The 24,822-nt window shown below is 41.6% G+C and overlaps 2 protein-coding genes and 1 long non-coding RNA gene across 5 annotated transcripts in view; 2 read left to right on the forward strand and 1 right to left on the reverse strand.

Annotated features, from left to right (window-relative positions):
- The first annotated feature begins 194 nt into the window (after positions 1 to 194).
- rs1a (retinoschisin 1a) lies at positions 195 to 7,129 on the forward strand. Of its 2 annotated transcripts, none has more exons than XM_019886463.1 (6): positions 195 to 443; positions 1,421 to 1,446; positions 2,823 to 2,943; positions 5,243 to 5,384; positions 5,487 to 5,682; positions 6,783 to 7,129. In XM_019886463.1, exons 1-6 carry the CDS (start codon positions 371 to 373, stop codon positions 6,933 to 6,935), a joined length of 711 nt encoding a protein of 236 aa, XP_019742022.1. In that variant the 5' UTR covers positions 195 to 370; the 3' UTR covers positions 6,936 to 7,129. The 2 variants fall into 2 exon arrangements, with proteins under 2 accessions (XP_019742022.1, XP_019742021.1); XM_019886462.1 differs by lacking the exon at positions 195 to 443 and adding an exon at positions 880 to 1,089.
- Positions 7,130 to 8,253: 1,124 nt separating this feature from the next.
- LOC109525895 (uncharacterized) lies at positions 8,254 to 24,664 on the forward strand. The gene is made up of 3 exons (XR_002170223.1): positions 8,254 to 8,789; positions 16,223 to 16,226; positions 24,652 to 24,664. It is a non-coding gene; the product is annotated as an uncharacterized LOC109525895 (long non-coding RNA).
- Positions 10,357 to 24,822, reverse strand: part of cdkl5 (cyclin dependent kinase like 5) — a 36,628-nt gene continuing 22,162 nt past the window's right edge. For both annotated transcript variants that reach the window (XM_019886756.1, XM_019886755.1), the window contains exons 9-21: positions 23,493 to 23,595; positions 22,389 to 22,475; positions 21,976 to 22,056; positions 21,165 to 21,340; positions 19,349 to 20,184; positions 17,963 to 18,303; positions 17,604 to 17,708; positions 17,334 to 17,439; positions 17,090 to 17,225; positions 16,667 to 16,772; positions 15,740 to 15,904; positions 14,970 to 15,188; positions 10,357 to 13,909 (exon numbers count right to left, since the gene is read on the reverse strand). In XM_019886756.1, the coding sequence (XP_019742315.1) occupies positions 13,505 to 13,909; positions 14,970 to 15,188; positions 15,740 to 15,904; positions 16,667 to 16,772; positions 17,090 to 17,225; positions 17,334 to 17,439; positions 17,604 to 17,708; positions 17,963 to 18,303; positions 19,349 to 20,184; positions 21,165 to 21,340; positions 21,976 to 22,056; positions 22,389 to 22,475; positions 23,493 to 23,595 (2,866 nt within the window). In that variant the 3' untranslated portion in view covers positions 10,357 to 13,504. The remainder of the gene's footprint in view (positions 13,910 to 14,969; positions 15,189 to 15,739; positions 15,905 to 16,666; positions 16,773 to 17,089; positions 17,226 to 17,333; positions 17,440 to 17,603; positions 17,709 to 17,962; positions 18,304 to 19,348; positions 20,185 to 21,164; positions 21,341 to 21,975; positions 22,057 to 22,388; positions 22,476 to 23,492; positions 23,596 to 24,822) is intronic.

Raw genomic sequence — 24,822 nt, forward strand, 5'->3', positions numbered from 1 at the left:
AGGTCGCCAGCCAACAGCAAGGTCCACATTGACAAACCTCTATTCATTCAAGAACAATTGTACATCCTTTGATGAACTCAACATAGATCTTTTTGAAATGAGGGTTTTGGGTTTTTTTTTTTTTTTTTTTGGTACTGGATTCCTGCCCAGCAGCAAATGTAGTTTAATCTCATCATAAACTGCCACCATGATAACAAACATGCCAACTGTGTGGTCTCCCACCGCACACGCCAGCTGTAGAATTGTAGGAGGGGCTTTACCAGATAAGGATGGCATTAGGTTGGGTCGACCGTGTCCTGTGGATTATTGTAATCCAGATTTTGTATGAGTGCTGGTTTGCTTGTTCTTTGCTTGCTCAGTTGTGTCCTGCATGTGTGGAGGCTGCAAGATGGCTCTCAACGTGCGTCCTTTCCTGCCCACTCTGCTTTTGATGGCAACTCACGGTAGGATTTGATTTGCTTTATTGACTTGTGATGCCAGACCTGATGCTCACTGTGTACTCACATCTTTTGCCATCTGAGTCTGAATTTCTTCTCAGAATCTCAAATTTAAACTTCACAAATTGACTTCCATATCTTGTTTTTTCACCTTTAAAAATGACAGTACGGTTTATTTAGTCTGCTTATTTTCAGTGACTTCTGCGTATACGTGCTGACAGATTGATGGACATATTCTGTTTGTTTGAATTGGGGATAAATGTGTCCTAACAGTCTCTTTGATGAACTCAAAAAAAGTCTTTTTGAAATGAGGGTTTTGGGTTTTTTTTTTTTTTTTTTGGTACTGGATTCCTGCCCAGCAGCAAATGTAGTTTAATCTCATCATAAACTGCCACCATGATAACAAACATGCCAACTGTGTGGTCTCCCACCGCACACGCCAGCTGTAGAATTGTAGGAGGGGCTTTACCAGATAAGGATGGCATTAGGTTGGGTCGACCGTGTCCTGTGGATTATTGTAATCCAGATTTTGTATGAGTGCTGGTTTGCTTGTTCTTTGCTTGCTCAGTTGTGTCCTGCATGTGTGGAGGCTGCAAGATGGCTCTCAACGTGCGTCCTTTCCTGCCCACTCTGCTTTTGATGGCAACTCACGGTAGGATTTGATTTGCTTTATTGACTTGTGATGCCAGACCTGATGCTCACTGTGTACTCACATCTTTTGCCATCTGAGTCTGAATTTCTTCTCAGAATCTCAAATTTAAACTTCACAAATTGACTTCCATATCTTGTTTTTTCACCTTTAAAAATGACAGTACGGTTTATTTAGTCTGCTTATTTTCAGTGACTTCTGCGTATACGTGCTGACAGATTGATGGACATATTCTGTTTGTTTGAATTGGGGATAAATGTGTCCTAACAGTCTCTCATTGTCATCTGTGGCTGCCTGGACATTTGTTTTTGTCGCTCTCCATCTGCTTGAACAGTCATCCTGAGCAGCTATGCTCAAGAGGTATGAGGTATCTGCACCAACACTACAGCATTGTGCATGAAAATGTTGTTTAGTACATAAAAATTCTACTTAGACAGTGGAAATGAAAAGTCAATTAGACTGGACCATGTTGGGTCAACCGACATAGACTAAGACAAATGTTTATTACTGAGTGTGTAGTTTTTAGTGGCACCCTCTGCAGCACAATGCTGTTTCTAATATTTTGGTTATCTTTTTGAAAGCTGTTTGAGTATTTATTCAATGGCCTTGATATCAAGCTTGAGGTCCATGTATTAGTACGCTCGTCATCCTCACTCGGAAGAAAATTCAGAATAGCAACAGAATGATTGTCCTACTTGTCGTGTTTTTTTTCCCCATGACTATAAGACTAGTAGGACAACTACATGTTTCTGTGAGGCAAACGTGTACTAGATGAGACCTGTGCTAATAAGGACAATTTTACTAGTGGCAGTTTTATGGTAAGTTTAGATACATGCACCCCAAAAATCTATGAAGTAACGTGGTGTGCCTCAGGGTTCAATTTCAGGTCCTTTATTGAAATAATTAATGCTCCGTCTCTGCAGTGTCCTCTGGAGGCATGGTTACATTTGTGTGTCTCCTGATGAAAACCGATGCGAGGGCTGCACTTTTTAACTGTATCTGTGCATGAGTACAACTGCCGTGTCTTTCTCGTGACATATTGTCCCGCTACTGTAAGACTTTTCTGCACACTAGTAGGACAAATTACATGTTACCACTGAGGCAAAACTACAAGTGGTATGTTGTACTACAGTAGTGACTTTGTAAAATTCTACTAGTGAACATCCCCCGATACACTAGTAACATGCAGTTGTCCTACTAGTCTGCCCATGGTCTCTTACTAGTGTAAGAAATGCGATACGGTAGTGGAGGAGAGAAAAAAACAAACAAACATTACAAACAGTGAAAATGAGTTCTATTACATTGTTGACACTTGCCGGTTTTGTCTTAAATTATGCAGTTGTATATTAATACTGGGTGGCCCGGTGTCCAGTGGTTAGCGCATCGACCTCACAGTGCAGAGGTACCGGGTTCAATTCCAGCTCCGGCCTCCCCGTGTGGAGTTTGCATGTTCTACCCGGGCCAGCATGGGTTTTCTCCGGTTTCCTCCCACTTTCCAAAAACATGCATAACAGGCTGATTGAACACTCTAAATTGTCCCTAGGTGTGAGTGTGGGCGTAGATGGTTGTTCGTCTCTGTGTGCCCTGCGATTGGCTGGCAACCGGTGCAGGGTGTCCCCCGCTTACTGCCCGATGACGGCTGGGATCGGCTCCAGCACCCCCCGCGACCCTTGTGAGGATTAAGCGGATCAGAAAATGGATGGATGGATATTAACACTGGTATATGTTTATTTAAGGCGACTGTGTCTGAAGCATGGACCAGCAGGTCGTGCAAATGCGACTGTGAAGAAGGTGTGTCACCAACTGAGTTCTCCTCCTTTGGCTCCTCTTCAGTGAGGGGAGTGGACTGCATGCCAGGTAAGACCCAGTGTCATCACCACATAAACATTTTATCCAATAGACATTTAAAAAAAAATCCGCTCTGAAAAAAGATTGGCATTCACTTTCAAATAGAATACTCTCTGGTATCATGCATTGCGGAGATACTGTGTGCAAGGGTGGAAAAGTGATTGAAGAAGATGTCTATTTATACCCACATGCATGCATGAATGCATCACACTGCAGGGTGAACGTGTTCCTCTAGAGAGGAAAGGTGGAGCCATCAGCAAGGAGGATCTCCACACCGAGGTCGTGCAAGCTTCTGCACTAATCTAAATATGTAATCCAAGCAAGAAAAAAAAAGGCATTAAGCTTCCGTGATATTTGTGCAATTAGGGTTTGAGTCGGAAGTATGATGTTATTGACATTAATGATTTCACTGGGCGATGAAACAATAAGAGTTGCTTTCAGAGGAGAGGGAGAGACAATCAGCTGATATTCATGAAATGTTTTAAAGTGTTCTTCCTTATTAGTTGGAATTTCTATCATTGATTAAAAAAAAAAGTCTAAACATTTTTGAATTTACATTCAAACTTAGATGGCACAAAACACGACAAGTATTCTTATATCTATGCCACCTTAACTAGATTTTCAGTTTATTATTTATTGATTTATTTGTTGTTTTTGGTGACTGTGTTCTGTTTCAGAATTTCATGTTTAATAGTAACAGAACACCTTTCCTTTCACATACATTTTATAAACTTTATGATAAGATAACATGAATAGAACATATTTGTAATTAGATTGCATACACTTATACATTACATATATATATACATGTACTGAATACCATTTTTTTAAACCACCCAAGACATCTATTTTAGATCTTGTGGTATTTTTGTGGCATCTGAGTTTTAATTTGAAATTAATATGTCGATTATTTACACAGTTTATGCAGTATTGACAAATGATTAATCTATCTATTTTAAATAATCTATTATTATTATTATTTTTTTTTTAACCATTAAAAAAAGTTTTCAAACTCAGGCGCCCCACTTAAACTTGCATTAATTCTGAGTGACAAAGCAAAAAATGGATGTAATACGTCTTGTGTGATGATGAACAAAGTGTGAAGGCAAACTTTTTCATTTGTTGCCATGAACATGTCCTCATATGTTGCCACATTGCATCCAAGTCTCAGGCTTTACTGTTCTAAACATTTACTTCCAGCAGATTGCCACGCACAGAGCTTTTGCTCAGTGCGATGTAATGCTGGGATTAGACTGGATGTTCCCCAGTGCCTGATCACAAAGTGCAGCATGTTGCAACACGCTTCTTTTCCAAGGGACAACAACCATCTTGGTGGAAATGTCTTTCTTGTCTCATCTTTTTTTTTTCACTCAAAATGAGGATTCACATCAGGACTTGTTATTTTTAGTCGTGGACATAAGGGCGCAGACTGACCACCAGCTTCAGAGGGTTCAACATGGCCATCTGTCCAACCCCTCCACTAATGGCCCTGACTGATCGCTGGCAGTGGAGAATTAAAAATGGGTGCTTTTAGGATCTTCACTGTTGGGCTGCTTATCACTCAGGCACATTATAGGACATTTGTGTCAGCCCTTATCCTTATATGAACCGTTTTGCAAGTGGAAACATCATGGAGATACCCTGTGGTGACTATGGAGAACAATTGCATTTTAATGATTATTTTAATAAAGACGTGGAAGCTCCCTCTGATGGCTGTTGAAAGACTGGACTATTAGAGAGAAAACAAAGCTATATAAAAAGGACATATTTTAGGCTGTTTTCCAACCTGTGTATCATGCAAAAAAAAAAAAAGTATTCGAAGGGTTAGAAACAAATTGTAAACGATGGGATATTTTCATATTAATGTTAGTTAAGTATGTTATGGTAAAATTGATGGTGACTTCACAATTTAGAAGGGGGTTTCACACTTTTTGTTGCTCTGATGGTTTTCACCGAGGAAAACATGAGAAACCAATGCAACGCCTAATGAAGTTCAAAGTCATGGAACTGGAAGTGTTGGAGGAAGAGGCAACCAAATAGTACTGTATATTCGGCCTTGTGCACACAAAATAATTTTTCTCAGCTTAGAAGTTTGTTTACCTGAGACGCCGCACATGAAGATTCAAATAAATAAATAACTAAATAAATCTGGCGTTTACCATTTTGGTCGTACCGTGCGGTGTTTTCAGTTGTTCTCAACACAGAACACACACATGAAGCTTCCGTTCCATCTCCAAACAAGTCCTCAGAGACCAAAATCTTATGCATGCTATGCCAGCATTTCCCAAGTATTTCCTTCTTCTTGCAGAGTGTCCATACCATAAGCCTCTTGGCTTTGAGGCTGGATCAGTGAGTCCGGACCAGATCACCTGCTCCAATCAGGACCAGTATAGCGGATGGTTCTCCTCTTGGCTCCCAAACAAGGCTCGCCTCAACAGTCAAGGATTTGGGTAGGCAACCTGCAAACCTGTGATAGAATGAATAAAGGAGGAAAATGACAAAGGCTTCGGTTATGTTTTCATGAATCACTTACCAGCATGTTTGTGCTCTAGCTGTGCATGGCTCTCCAAGTTCCAAGACAGCAGCCAATGGCTGCAGATCGACCTGAGGGATGTTATGGTGGTCTCGGGAATCCTCACTCAAGGTCGCTGTGATGCCGACGAGTGGGTGACCAAATACAGTGTGCAGTACCGCACGGACGAAAAACTCAACTGGATCTTTTACAAGGACCAGACTGGGAATAACAGGGTCAGTTGGAAAAATACAATCATTAGCCACTTAGTTAGGTGTCCAAAAATCAACCTTTATGGACATAGGAATGGTCAGTTTTGGTTGAGAGATCTACCAATTAAACACGTCTATTACTGAGTTTGGAGAAACTTTAGTCAAGTGGCTCTGTATTTTTTTTTGTTGCACCCCGTGTAAATTCACTCTTGTCTTAGTTTCCTTAAATAACTCAAAATCCAGCTAAAATTTCTATGCCACTGGCAACAAAAGTGAATACATCCCTAAATGAAAATGTCCAAATTGTTAAACTGTGTAAGTATTTATAGTGTTATATATTTACAAGGGTGGCACAGTGGGCGAATGGTTAGCTCGCCACCCTCACAGTGCAGAGGTGCAGGGTTCGATTCCAGCTCCGGCTGGCCTTCCTGTGTGGAGTTTGCATGTTCTCCCCATACCGGCGTGGGTTTTTTCCGGGTACTCTGGTTTTCTCCCACATTCCAAAAACATGCATGGCAGGTCAACGGAACACTCTAACTTGTCTCTAGGTGTGAGCGTGAATGGCTGTTCGTCTATGTGTCTCCGCGATTGGTCGGCAACCAGTTCAAGGTGTCCCCCCCCTACTGCCCGATGACAGCTAGGATAGAATCCAGCACGCCCGCAACCTTTGTGAGGATAAATGGATTAGATAATGGTTGGATGGATGGATGGATATATTTCCAAAAAACATGAGTCATGATCTCACTTTTGAGAGATATTTTACTTCACTTTTTTCAATGCCCCAACCCACAACTTTTAGGGGCTTTCGTTTGGTCGATTAATTTTTTTTTTTGTTATGGTGCTTCTGATAGTCCAACACCCAAGTTGAGTGGAAAAAAAATGCTGCTGATGCACTGTCAGTCATTTATTAAATGAGCCAACATTCAGACACATGAATGCAAAATGAAAACAGTCACATGAAGCAGAGGCTAACATTGACCTAACTGCATGCAAAACAGCCAACCACTTACAAGAACTAGTTCAATGAAAAGTTTTGTATTAAATGTTTGCTCTTACAATGACGCGGTTACAAGTGATAGTTGTCAGACACAACTTTTTCTGATGCTTCTCTCAACTCTCCTCAGGTGTTTTACGGGAACTCCGACCGCTCCTCGTCAGTGCAGAACCTCCTGCGGCCGCCCATTGTGGCGCGCTACATCCGCATCCTCCCCTTGGGCTGGCACACACGCATCGCTCTGCGTCTGGAGCTGCTGCTCTGCATGAACAAATGTGCCTGAGCCTCGAATCCTGTTCTCCTCGAGGCCTTCACCTCCGACCTCCTCTGTCCAAACACTCTAAATGTATGTGTAAACCTTGATTATTTTTGAATCCTTCCATTACAGTTGTATGAGGGTCATTCCAGGATTGGAGAACAATTTAGGCACTGATATCGTGAAACGACAGACAATTGATTTATTCTTTTTTTTTTTTTTTAAACAGGTAATAAACCTCCATATAATTTGATTCATCCAGCTCAACTCTCAAAAGTAAGCTTTAAGATCAATGTGTCAAACTCAAGGCCCGGGGGCCAGATCTGGCCCACCACATCCCTTTATGTGGTCCGTGAAAGCAAATCATCTGTGTCAACTTGCATGACACTTGCCAAAATCTGTACTGAATTGTCAAATTGTCATATGTAAAAAACAACGTTGAGATTTTGCAATAATTTTGTTCCCCTCTTTACAGTCAATTGAACAATAATTGAAAAGACTATTATAGTTTACTTGATTAATTCGAAAACTAGTAATCCATCAATTTGTTGTATACTCTCGTAATGGCCCTCTGCCATATTTTGTTGTTCGGCACAACCCCGTTACAGTTACTATTAGGGCTCAAAATAAGTGGTTGAGCATCGCACTTTGGGAATCAAAATTATAATTTTATGCCTCCATAAACGCATTGAATTGCAAAAGTGATGTTGTCTCTGCTGAGTCTTGGTCCTTCCTTCTTTTTCTCTCTTCCTCTTGATGGTGAAAAACGTTTGAGGAACAGGGGTGCGTCTTGAGAGAAAAAATACTTACGAGCATAATAACAACTATTCAAACGGTGAAATTGTTTTGACAATTACAAAGAAAAAAAAAAGACCAAAAAGCTGATTCAAGACATATTTTATCTGTATGTGTTTGATTTGTAAATTATTTGTTGTTCTTTTTATGATATTATCCAATTCTAAAATGTCCTTCAATTCTGGAATGAGCGGATGCAAATATTTTTTCAAAAGGTTTATTTAGACTTTATTGAATACAATGTGGCGGCCCGGTGGTCCAGTGGTTAGCGCGTCAACCTCACAGTGCAGAGGCACCGGATTAAATTCCAGCTCCGGCCTCCATGTGTGGAGTTTGCATGTTCTCCCCGGGCCTGCGTGGGTTTTCTCCGGGTACTCCGGTTTCCTCCCACGTTCCAAAAAACATGCATGGTGGGTTGATTGTACACTCCAAATTGTCCCTAGGTGTGAGTGTGAGTGCAGATGGCTGTTCGTCTCTGTGTGCCCTGCGATTGGCTGGCGACCAGTTCAGGGTGTCCCCCGCCTACTGCCCAAAGACGGCTGGGATAGGCTCCAGCACCCCCCGCGATCCTTGTGAGGATTAAGCGGGTCAGAAAATGGATGGATGGATGGATGAATCCAATGTTTGATATGCAAATGAACTCTGAATTGTATTTGTTTAAAGCAGTCTCACACTGGCTGAATTAATTTTCCTTCGTCGCAAATTGTTACATTCACACTGAACTGGCATCGAATCAAAGGAGTAATTAATCGTGGCATTTTGCTATGGAGGAAATCTGCACAGATGTGCAAACAAACCAATCTTGCACACGCCTCTCATGTGTGACAACTCACTGAAACGCTCGCTGCCTTCTTTTGACACGAGGTGGTCAGCAGGGAATTTTACAGCTCTCACTAAGCCTCTCCTTACGAGCCTCTAAGGAAAAGGAAGGTGATAACTTGACTATAATCTTCTGTCGGTCATGGAAAGAAACCCCCCTTGGATTGTTTTCCTATATGCCGTGACAATCCCATAGTTTTGTTACGATAAATGTTCCTAATGCAGATTCTGTGTTTCACGATTCCATTTCCTATCTGAACGTATCCTGTCTTTCTGTTTGGATTTGATTTTAATTTAATTTACACTGGATTTTTTTTTTCAACGTCACATTTTGAACGCTGATTACATTTTTGATCATCAAAATAATGATTAAAAATAGGAGTAAAAATAAATATCAACATTTCTATAAATAAATAAATAAATTGGGTGATATACTGTATATCTTGTGGTTGTTTTGGTTGTTTTTCACATCTGTGAAAAAAAATCAGGTGGTACAAATATCTTGTATTTTGGTGCTATGTATTTTGAATTGGAATTTGTTGAAATTTCTGATGATGATTTTTTTTCATGTCAAAATAATTCTGTTAGAAATGTGATGGTTAAAAAAGAAAAGAAATCCAAGTTGAAATGTTGACGCCAATTGTAGCATCCTCCCAAACGACTTATATTTATTTCTTCTTGATTGTTGAATTTGAATGCAAAAAAACTCGACAATACCCTATGTGTTGGTTAAACGCTCAGTTCAGATTACATGTCTTGTAGCATTGCCCCACCATGGATTTTGTGATTGATATTAAAGATATCCTCAAAGAATCTCTCTTAATGTCATTGACTCGTTGTTATATTTATCCAGTGAACTCTCTGTATTGGGACCAAGCTCTGCTGCCCATAGCAGAAATCTATGTGTAATCCCCCAAAAGGTTGAGCGTACTGTAATTGCCAAAGGATGAGTTTTATTCCTCAACTCACTTCAGCAGTTCCTTGGTACGAAGATCCCACCAGATGCAAAGCAATATTGTTAGGATGGGCAGGGAATTTCATGTTACAATGCTATATTAGGATACAAACTGAAAGGGACAAAACGGCCAGGATGACCCATTTTTCACTTAAAACTCTCTTTGTGTAGTTTGATCAGGAAAATGATACTACATTGCATTTTCAATTTTATCCATTGGTTTTGGAGAAACTAACTAGTCTTGAAACACTTCTTATTCCTCTGTAATATGGAAATGGGGCAGCATAGCTCATGGTAGCGTGGCCCTCTTTCAACCCAGAGGTTGCGGGTTGGATCCCCGGCCACTGTAACCATGTCGGCGTGTCCTTCAGCAGGTTGCTGAAACCCCTGGTGCTACGTTATCAGTAGGTAAGTGAGGTATCATTTTTCATAGAGGAGGAAGAATATACAGCGTGCCTGTGAGAGTATTGTTTTGTTATCAATCTATACGTGTTTAAATTCGACTATTGGTGCTAACCGTGAAGTATGCGAATGGTGTTTGTCATTATGTCTTAAGGCAACACTGCTTGGTTCTTTTAAAAACTCATTGTGTAATCTCTTTGTTTTACGTTTGGTTTGATATTACACTTATATTTGGGAGTGTCAAACAGCTGAAATCTATTTTGAATGACTTGTTTGCTATTTGCTAAGCCGCCGCTTATTGCAAAGTGAGTTGAATTCAGCTCACTGCCACCATAGAGTCTCAAGTTACATATCTATTTCACCATGAAATTTAGGTCATATCTCAAAGCACACTGTATTTTCTTTTTACTCTGGATGCCCCAATTACCAAGATCATGTTTTTTTTCTCTCAGTCAGACCAAACAAATGTGGACACAATTAAAAAAAAAAGATTTTTATTATGATATCATTTTAGTGTAGACTGGTCGGTGTTAGATACACTCTATTACTTCTATTTACACCTTGTAAGAAGAGGGCATCTGTGTACAGAAAACAATGAAGTGCTGCTCTTGGAAACACATTCATAGTCGAGAGCAGAAAGAATCAATGAAGGTATGTGAAGTGTTTGGGGGTTGAAGCCTCTGATTTCATGTCAGTAATGAGCGAATGTAAGGCTTCAGGTCACAGGCAAGGCAAACTATGTCAACACTGTTTCTAGTGAAGATGTAAACAAATCAAATACAATCATTGTTTTCCATAACCACAAGATGAGGCAGCTCAAGGAAAATTACGAAGATATTCAATGCACACCCGAAAAAAACGGTCTCCCTCTTGACTGATATTAGGCTCCAATTACACTTATTTAACAAGTGATGACATCAATCAATCAGTTCTGTCAGTCAGTCAATTAATGTTATTGCTTTAAATCATCCAAGTAGCTTAATATAGTAGTTTATTTAGCCTTTTGCTTTGTTTCAATTTTTTTTTTTTTTTGGACAAATCAGTCTATCTACCATGGAGACAAAAAGCCTACACACCCCTGTCCAAATGTCAGGTGTTTAGAACTTTTAAAAAAATGAGGCCAAGATAAATCATTTCAAAAACTTTTTTTTTTCACGATTAAATGACCTATAGCCTACACAACTAAATTGACAATAAAAAAAAATCTTGGGGGCGGGGGGGAATCTATAATTTAAATCACGAAAACCTGACATTTAACAGTAGTGTGTATTCTTTTTCTATCTATCTATCTATCTATCTATCTGGCTAGCTAGCTAGCTAGCTAGCCAGCTATCTATCTAAATATTCATTAAAAATATGAATTACCCCTGATTATGACAGTTCAAAACAATTCTTAAGCCATAAATAAGTATCAATTAATTGAAAATAAACACTCATTTTAAAAAAATTAATGTGTCTGTTGCGTTGTAGTCAGCAGACAAAGACAGAACTGTCACCAACATGCGGTTGCTAGTATTAGCGACTAGCTGTTCACTGGAAGTTTGAGTGAGACTGGGATGCAATAATTATTGTTTGAAGCCTTTCCATGGGGTTTTATGACACACACTATCATCACATTATTTCTAGAAGATCTTAAAAGTGGCAAATGACTCGTGTTAAGATTCCACGTTTTTTATCTTCATTCCAAGATGCTCACTTTTCACAATAACAATTTCTTGATACCAAAAAAATCAAAGGTAGCAGCAAGGAAGAGGAGAGCTGTTGACAAACAGCCTCAAAATGCTTTTAACTGCTGGACACGTATATTCTTGAACGACACCTGTAATACGACATATTTTTGCTCCCATGTAGGGTAATCATCGTTTCTCGGAAAGAAACGGAAAAGTGAAAAAAAATATGAAAATCTGTTTATACCATATTAAACTGAACAAAAAAGGACATTCACCATTACATAATCTTTGTGACATATTGTATTGTCAACACATACATATCTATTCATCTCTGTGTCAAAGTAAAGCTCTTATAATTACACATTTAACACTGTATATCCTTTTAACAATCCCATATATCTTATTAGAGATATAACTATAGCTTATATCTTCGTATGTGAAACAAATAACAATAAACTTTCTTCATATAAATCTTTTTCTCTCTCTCTATTTTATCAAATATTTGAAAAAACATTTGCTTTAGTGACCACCAGGAGGAGCAAATGTGCTGCAGTAGAGTTCCGTGACGGGGAGGTGGGAGCAGAGGAAGTTTCTACTCCTCCAGGCAGAATAATAATCCTGAAAGGGTGAGACCAATGGAAAAAAAAAACTTTCGGCATTTAGTCCAATGTCTTCATATCCAGTTTACGGTTCATGTCCTTCTGTGCTCTTTGTCCTCACTACCAAACAATTCAGCGTGCTAGCAGAATGACTGTGTCTTACTAGTTAATTAGTTCCATTATGAGTGCCACTTTTGGCAAGTATGCTATATATCAAACCCTTCTATTAAACTCCTGTGCTTCAAAAGTCGCACATCTTGTACCAATTAGGAGGCATGTGTCACACACGAGAAGCCATTTGGACCCCAGTGGCATTGATGTCGGTAGTGGAAGGCAGTAGTACCAAAACAATGACTAGTAATAGTAATACACAGTCATTCTACTAGTGCGCCCTAGTTGCGCGAAACTGAATTATCTGACTAATAAGGACAAAGAACATACTAATACATGGACTTTAAGATAGATAACAAGGATATTGACCAAATACAGTAAATGCTCAAATGGGGTTTCATTCAATTCAGCGCTCTGGGACACAGGTGTCAAACTCCGGTCCTCGAAGGCTTCTCTCCTGCATCTACCGGTATTAGATGTTTACCTCCCCCACTACACTTGATTCAAAGGCTCAGGATTGTTATCAGGTTCCTGCAGAGCTTGATCAGCTGATCATTTGACTCAGGTATGTGGGAGGAGGGAAAGATCTAAAACATGCAGGATATTGGCCCTCGAGGACCAGAGTTTGACACCTCTGCTGTAGTAGAACCAGTAGGGCGCATTAGTAGAATGACTGTTTCTCCTAGTAAAGTTTTACCCACCACTATTGTCTTGCGCCACTGTATGAGATTTCTACATACCAGACAACCACATGTTATTAGTAAGGCAACACTACTAATGGGTATTTTGGTGCGACTAATAGGGTATAGGAGGCTACATGTGACACATGCCTACTAGGGAGAAGCGTTACTAGTGCAGCACATTTTTTTAGTAGTATGATTTCATTGCATACCAGTAGGCCAAACATGGCATGAGTTGTGGAAAAAGACAACCCTTCTACTAATGTGCTGAATTATCTTACTAGTGAGGACAAAGAGAAGACTACTACTATATCGACCCTAAACTAGACCCTAGAACTGGACCCTAAGCTGGATATCAAGAATTTGGAATAAATACTCAAAGGGCTTTCCATGGGGCCGGCCCCCTTGCAAGAGCTTGTTTGTGGCATTGTCCCAGCTCATCACGCCGAATGAGTGCAAGACTCTTTCACGTAAACTGTAACTAAAGTCAGACGGCGTCCTCTTCGATCCGGCTGGTGCGTCCACAATGAGCCGTAGCAGAGGTGGTACGGTTTGAGGTGGGTGTTTAGAGCGCAGTCTCCTTCAGGTCATTGAGGTTTGGCATTCTGGTGCGGGAGGCACGGGTAAAGGTGGGTCCGTTCGGTCCCGGTTTGATGCCCAGCTGTTCGGCCGTGAACTGCGCGCCTTCGGCCCGCTGCAGCGCCGACACATGCCAGGCGGACTCAAGCTGGCCCGGCAGCGGGTAGCTGGCCTTGCGGCTCTTGGCCTGGGATGAGCCACCTGCCCCGGAGTGGCCCCGGCTCTCTGTGTGCCCCCGGCTTTCGGTGTAGGCCGCTTTGGAGGAGGTCTGAGGAGGGTTGGGGAGAGGGGGCTGGAAGCGCAGGTCTGCGGGAGGAGGAGGAGGAGGCTGGCCTTGGTTTGGAGAAGGGGAGAGGTGAAGGAGCCTGCGAAGGGACTTCAGTGGTTGGCTCTGCAAGTGAAAGAGACATGAAGGAAAGTCAGTAGAAAATAAACACTCAAGTAAAATAAGGATAACCGACAAAATCTACAGAACTACAGGAACAACATTTTTTGTACTTACACTAAGTCACTTGGCACCACAAACTCTGATGGACACCTAACTTAATTAATTAGGCTTCCATCAAGTAACTAATAAATACGGTAGTTACGTTTCTTTCAAGGGATACAGAAAGCAAGAAAGTATTTGTACTTTTTTTTCCCCATCACTGACTGTAACACTTGATGGAAACCCAAGTACTATTAGAATTAATTACATAAAACATACACACTACTCACAAAAAGTTAGGGATATTTGGCTTTCAGGTGAAATGTACGGAAAATGTAAAAAGTTCACACTAACATCATATCATGAAAATCGGATATTTAAGTCGAAGGACGCACTGGTGATCTCCTCAACTCAACAATTCATTGAATCAAAACTTAACAACAATGGCGGGTACACCACAACAAAAAAATTCAAGATCTCAATAACTCGTCATGTGCCCTTGAGCGTCAATTACAGCTCGACGACAACGTCTCATGCTGTTCACAAGTCCACTTGTTTCTTCCCACCATTACTAGCCTGGTTTCAAACAGATATCTTTTTTTCAAATTTAGAGAGTAAAAGTAAAAATTAGTCCAACAAATACATACCCTCGTAAAATACATATGACAGAATAGAGTACCTAAGCACAGTACTTCCGATCTCTGACAGTACCACGAACCCTTGGGTGTCCATCAAGTGGTACAGTCAGTTGTGGCAATTAAAAATGTACAACTTCTTTGTTACTGTATTTACAAAAAAAATACTTTTGATACTTCTGTATTTATTCATGGTCAGATACTATGTTTCTAAATTTGATTCTACAAGTTGACTTCAACTTCGACCAACATTATTTTCTGGACAAACACTTTCTTCAAGTTCAATATTGCTTTCAGGTACTTTATTGCTTTCAGGTACTTTATACAAAATTGGTCTCAGCCAAGGCAGAGCCCACTCATATGCTTGAGAGAAAATAGAAAGCATGTACCTGAGAATGTGAGTCCATTGCCTTTTCTGTCGGCCATTCATTCACTCTCTCTCTTCCTCTTTCTCGTTCTCTGTCTCTGTCTCGTTCCCGGTCTCGGCTCTGCTCTCGTTCGCGGTCTCTGTCTCGGGAACGCTCTCGGTTTTTCCGACGGCTTCCGTGGTGTGAGGATGACTTGGCGCCCCTCTGCAGGGACATATGCTCTTGTGCAGTCCCAGGTCCCTTACAGCAACAATAGATGAGGTAAGCCTCACTTCACAAATCACTGATTCGTGCTTCCTTGTGGTAGCACCAAACAAAACACTAAGGGGGGAGAAGATGAAGGGACATGAAAAATACAGAAATACTTGCTATCCAGCTTTTGGTCCATGTCCTCTTTGTGGTAATTCTGTGCTGAATTGTGTTCTGGTTAATGACCAATCACAACTCAGCTTGCAAACATCACATGACCAAACTCAGGAAACAGGTGAACGTCATCGGTCGTTACCTGAACCGTGAGTTACTGTGATGTCATTTTCAGTCAACAGCTAGTGGCAAAATGGCCGCCTGCTGAGAAGGATAAAAATGGGTTGATTTTTCTGCCTGATTCGTATTCCACAAACACAATAATAATCAGAATACCCTTTAAGCTGGATATCAAGGATGTCATATAAATGCTTGAAAATCTTTCCATAGTGGACGTCTTGTTTTGAACCCGTAAAAATCCCTGTGCGGCTCTGGCCTGAGCATTGTCACGCAGACGCAGTCATGTCTTCGTGTTGCGTTAAGCTCACTGTTGTGGCAGGATATGGCGGCGGAGGAGGCTGCTGTTGTAGCATCGGCGAGGGCACCACAGGAAGGACTTTGACAGCTGAGTTGTGCTTTAGGCTGTTCTTGGAGCTGAAGAGCGGGAAGAGGCTTTTCCTGATACTAGGGTTCCTCCCGTCCGCCATGTCCGTCTGTGAAAAGGTAAATGCATCACTGTCAGTTTCAGCATCTCCACATGACCAATTAACAAGGTCCGGAGTCATAGTTCTCCAATTGGTGGTGGAATACAAACTGCAAAAAAAAAAATTAAATCAGCTAGATGCAACAATGGTATACCAAATAAAACGTCATTTATCCAATATACCTCATAAGGTACTAGTACACTCTTTGACTTCATTACTAAGCCAACTCACTGCACTAGTATGCCAAAGTTGTCCTACTTGTGGGCAGAAATATCATGCAGTTGTGGTTACTTGTTTTAAAAGTGTGCCTTGGTTATTGTACTACAGTTGTGTGCTGTCTTACTCGTGATGACAAAGAGCTTACTACCACTTAGACCTTCAGTTGCATAATAAGGATATTGAAAAAAAAAGGCTTAAGTGCCTGTGAAAAAATAGAGACATTTTAATTAAAAAAAAAATCAAAAACTACAGAAAAAAAATATTCACAAAAATCTTGAATATTGCATATGTAACATGTAAAATGTACAAAAAAAGTGAAGGGGGTTAAACACTTCTTAAAGTCACTGTTGATACACTGCGAGCGAAATGGAGGGTTCTGTTCATAATCAGACAAAGCTAAAGCCGTTTGAAATGAATCATTTTCAGATGTATTCCATTGACTTTTGCCCATTTTCAGTCTGTTTTGTGTTTTTTGCCTCAGCGGACATCATGGTAATCATTTACCCCAATTGTCATCAAATAAATGGATCAATTGCGGCAAAGCGTTCTTACTATTTGCGTCTTCTTCTTTTTCTTTTTGATGGCTCTGAAGAAGCCTTGTTTTTCTTTCTCTTTGGTGGGCTCTGGAGGATTCATCACCATTGCTTCAGCAGCACTCCTGAAAATGGAAAACATAATCACCAACCATATTTGTAATGTGATAAATGAGTTCACTGAGTGAAGAGTGAAGGAAAAAAAACCCCACTAAAATCACAGCAATATTACTCTCAGAGAAATTGACTTGATTGAGTTATTTATTTTATAATCCCATCTGGTATGATGCGGCATCATTGTTTTTATAGTGCCAGAGGATTTTCATTAAGCGCTTGTATTGGGGTACCGAATGGGGCCAGGTAAGGTTGCAATATTTTCAATGCAAGTGAGGCCACTGTTCACTTGAAAATCCTTCCAGTTCTCTTAAAGGACGATTCTCACCACTCAAAGGCAGTCTGGCGTTTGGAGTGGTTAGCCATGGTAACGGGGTTGCCAGGAACAACGGGTACGACCGGTCCTCGACCCTGCCCAACACCCTCATGGAAAGATGAGGAGTTATCTGGTCTGGGCGATGGTACTGGACAGAAGCGAGATAAGACTTTTCGCAAAAGCATAAATCATCTTTAAGCTTATCCAGGTCGCCTAAATAAATCATTTTAAGTCTACCAAAAATACAGGTGATTACCTCGGTAAAAGCTACCAACTCTCCGAGGCATGGACTCAGTGAAAATCATCCGGTTTTCCTTGGAGGACACTCCATCCTCTCCATGAGGGTCGTGATACATACCGACCTGTAAGTCATGCAAATGGGCACAGTCTCACTTTTGTTGTCGCACAAGACACTGAGACAAGCATAAAAAGCTTCTTAGTGAAGTTACATTGATCACAGCAATAAAGTGTAAGGGGGCGTGTGACCAGTGCGGAACAAACCAGCTGTCTTAGATGGAAGTCAAACCTCATTTTTAGGCGGTCGCTGGGTATGAAAAGCAGCAGTGTTGTCCCTCGTTGAATCTTTGATGGGGGCGCAAGGGTGGCTCATGTCTTTCGGGGACTGCTCGCTCTGTTGGAGGGATATGCAGGTCAAAGCAGATTTATGGAAAGTTGTTTGAGCGTTGATTCCATATCATTACTATCCAGTTTAATGCAACGTTAACACCAGGTAGCCCCCGGACCACATAAGTAGTCTGCGGGCTTGTTCTACAAATAGCTCACAGATGAATATATTCACAGAAACACAGTGTTACTTATTGGTATTGATCTGTTCCACACCATATTAAAAATCATTGTGATAGCACACACAGCGCCAGCACTCACCCTGCTCATGCCATCCGTGCAGTCTTCCCTGGAGGAGCTCACTGAGTGCCCAGCGAGTGCGGTCCGGTGCTGAAGTTGCGGGGAGAGAAGCTGCAGACTAGAAGCTCGCGTTGGAATCGCCTGGCCCGGCGGGGGCAAGCCCGCCATCCCGGATTCTACGGCATGAGGTCGGTGGCGCTCTCTCCTCACGTACATGGAGTGCCGTTGAGGCCGTTGCTGAGAGGAGAAGGGGGACGAATAACCCAAGCCATAATGGTACGAGTCGTGTGGGGAGGGCAGCGTGTGAGTGGAGGGCATCCCTGCGCCCCCTGGGTCTAAGAGCTCTGGAGCCTTGGCCTCCTCTGTGGATGAGAGGGAAGATTTATGGCACGTTTTCAATGAGCTACCATCTATCTATCAAATTTCTACAGGCTCGCAGAGAGTCGGAATCTAGCCAGAACATATCGACAAACATTCACACGGTCTCTCAGTATCTCAGTGCACGCTTCCCTCTGAGAACATCCTGTTTGAGGGCAATATCATTTCTAATTGGATGAAGAAATATATTGGTCCATGAAAGGATCAAATTTCTCTTCTCAGAGGGAAGTGGCCACTGAGCATTACTGTATTGCCCCGAATATAAGACGGCCCTGATTATCAGACAACCCCCTCTTTTTCAAGACTCAAGTTTGAAAAAAGACTTTTTGAACACCAAATTAATTTTTATACAGAAAATAATTACAGTACATCTGAAACAAATGATTATAACAATATATTTGAGAGAAAAAGCATGTTATTTTGCCTCATTCAAAGCTAAAGTGCAATCACATTCGTAAATGAATGGCTTCTAGTTTTTGAAATGTAAATTACGTCATAACTTCTCCTCAGCTGCCGGTTCACCTGGCCGATCTTCGACCCACTTTTCTCCAGATTGGCACTACGTTTCTCCATTTTCTGTTATCTCTTCTATTATTTTCGTCTCTTTTCCTTCTTACCGCTATTTTTTATTTTTCTTCTTCGTGCTACCGCTATTTTTATTTTTATTCTTCGTGGCAGGGGTTCACTTTGGCCAAGTGAGTCAAGTTCAGCATTCGCTTCAATGATATCTGGCACCATCTAGCGTCGTGAATGTGTATAATGTCTAGACCCCGAATATAAGACGACCCCCACTTTTTCAGTCTTATTTCAATGCAAAAAACATGGTCTTATATACGGGCCAATATGGTAAGTAACACAGAGTGTCATCAGCAGGTTGCAACAGAAAGACTGGACCAATCAAAGAGGGGCATAGAAGTAGAAACGCATTCATGGATTAAACACCTGTTGCAAATTTTTGCCATTCAGCTCCTTGTCCAGTTGCAGTGAAAATATTACAGAAGGTCCAATTAGTGTAAATATTCAACCTACCGGGAACCAAAGATTTCTGTCTGGACTTGTGCCTGGAGGAGGAGTCGAGTGTGCTGCTCTCCATGCGGACGTTGCTGCTGCTACGGGATGCGGGGCTGTGCCCTGAGCGATCACTGTGTCGTGCTGAGGGGCTGCCTGGTGGCCCCGGGGCCCCCGAAGGGGCATTGAGGTCCAGACAGCTGGCAGGGAAGAAACGGGTACCGGGTCCCACTGCCGCTGTCGTGTTGGAGTTTAGGTCGTCAGGGTGGAGTCGACCGTCGCTGAGGTTCCCTACGGATTTGGCATCGCTTAGAGCGCTGTGGCTCTTGGACAGGCTGAGATAAGAGGCGGAGCTTTTGGACGAAGACGACATGGATCCGTGGGCTGAGTCGGCCACACTGTGGGTGTGTCTGCCGTGTTGTTTGTCTCCTCCTGACTGTAACGTGTTGGTCTTGCTTTCCAGGAAGGTGTGGCGTCCACCTTGCTGTTGTTGCTGCTGCTGAGTGCGAGAGGAACCGCTGGGCTTGCCGAGGCCATACTTCGCACTGTGTCCTTGCTCTGGCAACTTGGGCGAGGGTCCCACATTGAAATCAAATTCGGATTTGTTTTTGACTTCTTTAGGACTGAGGAGGTGCGGCAGGTTGTTATTAGCCAGATCTTTGCTGGACGAGGCAGAGCGATTGAGGGTCTGGGAGAGGTACTGACTCTTGGGGTGAAGTGTCGGGCTTAAACTCGACGGGGGTTTGTTACCATTCAGGAAACTCTCGTTGCCAAGGTGATGGAGGTCACCATGACGTGGGAGACTTGAACATTCTTTGCTGTTGGAGCGGCGCTGGCTTGAGCTCTTGGTGTGACTCCTATGGTGGCATTTTCAAATTCAGTGTGATTGTTCTATATCTGGCCACTTGGGGGCGGCACAATGAGCTGAACGTGGACTACGGCATCTAACAGTGGACCCTTTTTGTGCGTGTATTAAGTGTATGTGTATGTCTGTGCGTGCGTGCGTGTGTGTGTGTGTGTGTGTGTGTGTGTGTGTGTGTGTGTGTGTGTATTTACCACTCCCTTACACTTTAAACACGTTTAAATGCATTAAAACACACTTAAAATAATTAAAACAAGCTTTTTTTGTGTATTACTTATCAGATGCTCTCACTCTCGCTGTCAAGAAATGGGAGACTAAAAATGCACTTTGAGGAACATTAAAGAGCAGTTAAGTTGATTTGTCCAGCCCAGTTAAGTTTGTTGTAACACAAACACAAAACAAAAGATCATTAAGTATTTTATACTTAAACACCAAAATGTTTAACAAAACTATGTAATATCTTCTGATGAAAACCGACTAGCGTTAGTTTAATATATAATCCTAAATGCCAGAGATGGGCTATCAGAAATTAGTGTAGATGTTATGATTAGATTACAAAAACCCTTCAATATCTGAAACGTCAACACACATGCAAAGCACAACAGGAGCATCGTAGTAAAGGCATATCTTCTCTTTGAAAAAATAAAAATCTTTGAAATAGAGGTGGAGCGAACAAGCAATGATGACATAATGGAGCAGCACTGCATACTGTATAACAGACTCGAGTCATGCAAATTTGGATACGTAGCTATAAGCAGCATGAGAAGGACATCAAGGCAGTCTGATTGGATGTTAAGTCAGTGAAAGATACTTTGGCGATGTTATGACATCGTAATTACCGGTAAAAAAAAAAAAAAAATCATCATTAAAATATAAATCATCATGACAGATTAGTAAGATAAATATCCATTATTATTTCTTGATATGATAATAGATCAATAGGTGAAGTGTAATTATAAGAGCTGTTTACTGGACCTTGTTGGGACTGTGTTCTCTCCATGATGGTGTGTTTTCCTCTTGGAAGAACGTGGAGGGTTGGGCGAGGCGGGTGAAGGCCTCTCTCTCTCCACCTGCCTCAGAGGCTGGAAGGCTGGATGATTCAGACTCTGCTCAGTAAGATAGCGCTCGGTCGGGTTGAGAAGCAGCAGGTTCTGATGAGTAAGACACAAGTGCTTTCAAAGGGAAATCTAGCAGAAAAGGTTCTTTGCAATAATATGTGGCTCCACTAGTCTGAACATGGCACTCTGATTAATATTGCATTTGTGCAAGAAGAATTCAACAGATCAATCTATGCCATTTTGCCCACCCTCTATTGTCGACTGACACTGACATCAAACTGCCCTCGGGCTTGCATAGCGAGTGCCACACACGGCCAACCCCTGAAAACAGGTGAGCTGTGTGTCACTAGTCGGCCTGGTGCCCTCTTCTGTGATTAAATAAAAAAAAAATAATTAAAAAAATTGAAACACATTTCCATAATTACTACCGTAATACAGTGACCCCTACAATGCATGTGAATAGGGACTGAGCCCCTGCTTGGAATAGTGGGAATAATCACCTCCCCTAAGGCAAAAGGTTTATTCTGTACTGCTTTGAATGCTGGCAAACGACTACTTTTATCGAAATAAAGGTCTTTAACCCCACCATATTGGTCAGGATTTTTCAGCAAACGACACAGGATACGTAAAAAAAATAGTTTGTCAAGTTACAAAACTTAAAACATGCAGGGGGTTTGTTGTCTCTAAATTTTATGCAACAATGTCATTGGATTGTGTTTGAATTTTACCTTCATAAGATCCAACATCAAACCGCTTAAAATGCCTTGGTACCTTCTCTCCAACGTCTGAGGATGCGTAACTGAGGGAAACTGAGACACACACATGCACACACACACACATCCACACGTTAATCCTTGATTTTTTTATTATTTTTTTTCCCTGCTTGTCAGATGTTCTAATTGGCTAAGGTCACACATCACTCGAGGTCTGTATCACAAACAAGCAATCTACTGCACACACTCTCACGCACGTATTCATAGTAGGCCTTTTCTCCTGTGCTTAGTTTCTATGAGTCACAGCACTGCACTCAGTCATGAAGAAGCGAGAGAGCGATTAAGAGAGTGAAGACCGACGAGGAAGAGGGGGAGGAAAAATTATGCGAGGAAGACGACACAAAGGAGAAACGACCAGTATGTTGTACCCTGATTCCGTGAAAGCGAGGGTTGTTGTAGAAGAGTTTCATCTGCTCAGCAGGAAGTGGCCCAAGGACCTTCTGAATAGTGAATAGCTGTAAATAATAAAAACATACAATCATTTGGTGATAATTTGATAGATATTGTGGTGGGGGGTGGTGTGATGGGGCTAAGGAATTAGGATTGGAATTCATCAAAACCTTACTTACTGGTGTGCGTGCATCAGGTGTCCGCACGTTTGATTAAAACAATTTTTTTTTTTGCGCACACTAAAGTTCAGTTTTACAAACGAATTCAGACCCTCTTTGATAAAGAAGACCCCTGGACACTACTTGTAGCACTAAAATGCCTACTAGTAGTAGTCGTTTTACTAGTAAGATTACTAGTAAGTTATCGTCGTAGTAGGAGGAGTAGTAGTAGTTGCCATACTGATGGGCAGAAATGTTGTTCAGTCGTTGAAGGCCATGTAAGCATTTATTCCTTTGTCCATCTAAAGCTTTATGTACTGTACGAGTATGCTCTTTGTCCTCACTCATAGGACATACGTATTAGGCATTTTAGTATGACAGGTACATGTTACAGGTGAGGTAAAACTGCACAAGTTGACATCTGTGTGTTACTAGTACTACGAGTGAAATGTTAGATGTTAACCAGTAGAATTTGGTTTGGAGTGTGTGGTGTGCAGATGTCAGCAATAAGTACAGTATACAGTTTATGCCAAAATGCCAGGAGGAGGAGGACAAGTGTGCAGAAATGTCATGTAGAAGTAGAAGGCAGCACTGGGGGGGAAAAAAAAAACATTCAACACACACACAACACAATAATTGCTCCCTACTCTTTCTTGTAGTGCGATGAATTGTCTTACTAGTGAAGACAGAGAGCATTATAGTACATGGACCTTAAACTAGACATGAAGGATATCTAATAAATGCAAAACGCTTTTCTGACTTCAGTGGAGAAAATTTGGATCTGCAATATTATGATTGGATTAACTTTCTTCTCTTTTTAAAATGATCACCTACTCGTAAAAGAAGAACGATTAATAAGATATGCTTAGTTCGAATGCTAAAATATTTTATTTCAGCGGGGTGGAGGGGAGGGTGTTAACAAACCTGATCAATCTCGCTTTCCCCTGGAAACAAAGGCTGCCCGTCGCTCAGTTCCCCGAGGATGCACCCCACTGACCACATGTCCACCGCCTTGCCATAAGGAGCCCTGACATGACAGGATGAAGAAAATGTGCCACGTCGTTAACAGCGCATTATGACCTCAGCGAGGAAATGAGAAAACACGGGTGGCGGCGCGAAAAATGAAGAGGAGAGAGAAAGAAAAAAAAATGTCATTGGTGCAGGGAAATAAAAAGTGATATGGTGTGCGATGGGAAGTGATGCTCATAAAGCAAACGGTCATTTGCAGGAGAGTGGTGAAAAAAGGCGAGCGATCTGGCAGTAGCTGAGCAGAGGTGGTGGTGGTGGAAGAGAAGATTTGAGGGGGCGGTATTCAAACAGCGTCTCAATAAGTGTTCCAGGGCATTTGCTAAATCAGGCAAGCGCACCGAGTCTACGTGACTTCAGCTATCTCCCAGCTAGACTGGACTTCTTATGCAGAACATCACATTTAACACAACATAGCTGCCTAAACACAATAATTTGATCTCAAGACCAAAAAGGTTAATGTTGTTGTGGAGGGCAAGTCGGTGTAAGCGCACGCAATATCGATAAAAAGACAGGATAGCATGCTGATCTCCACCAAGGCTTTAATACTGTATTTGTGAAATGTGAAATTGGCAAGTGAACGACGAGAATGATGATGTTAACCCTTACACACTGTTCATTTTCCAGGGACACGTGTGATGTTTCATCGTAATTGTAGATATCATTTGTGAGCTACAGTCTGTCTGATTTCTAAAAGAAACGGATGATTAATACACAATTCAACTCAAAGGAAATATGTATTTTTTTGTGTTTAAAAATTTGCTCCTTGAGCAGGGTTAAATTTGCTCCGGTTTAAGCTGTTTTCAGGGGCTACACCGGTGTAACTTTGTACGTGTGAATGCTCTACGGGGGCAGCCTCGGTGCTGCACCAGAGCAAAAGTTGCCGTGTGAACACCCCTAAAGGGAACTTGTCCCTGTTGAGGTACCCCAGCTACAAGGGGCTGTTTTGGGAGGAGGAGCAGTAATGGTCGAAGAATCTAGATATTCTTTGTGTTAAGTGGCCCAAACTATTTGTAAATGAACAAAATTTTATGCTGCCTGTTACCCTTATAAACAGTTTTTTTTTTAACTAATGCTTCTGAAATAGCGTTGACAAACTGTGATTCAGCAATAACAGAAGTTCGGTTAAAATAACGATGACGGACTGACAGATTGGAGGGCCGCGGGCCAGCGATGACTGGAGGACTGGCAAAACTTATGTATGATTATTATTATGTTATTTTACGCT

The sequence above is a fragment of the Hippocampus comes genome, unplaced genomic scaffold (genome assembly GCF_001891065.2).
Source record: "Hippocampus comes isolate QL1 unplaced genomic scaffold, H_comes_QL1_v1.1 scaffold261, whole genome shotgun sequence".
Taxonomy (NCBI): domain Eukaryota; kingdom Metazoa; phylum Chordata; class Actinopteri; order Syngnathiformes; family Syngnathidae; genus Hippocampus; species Hippocampus comes.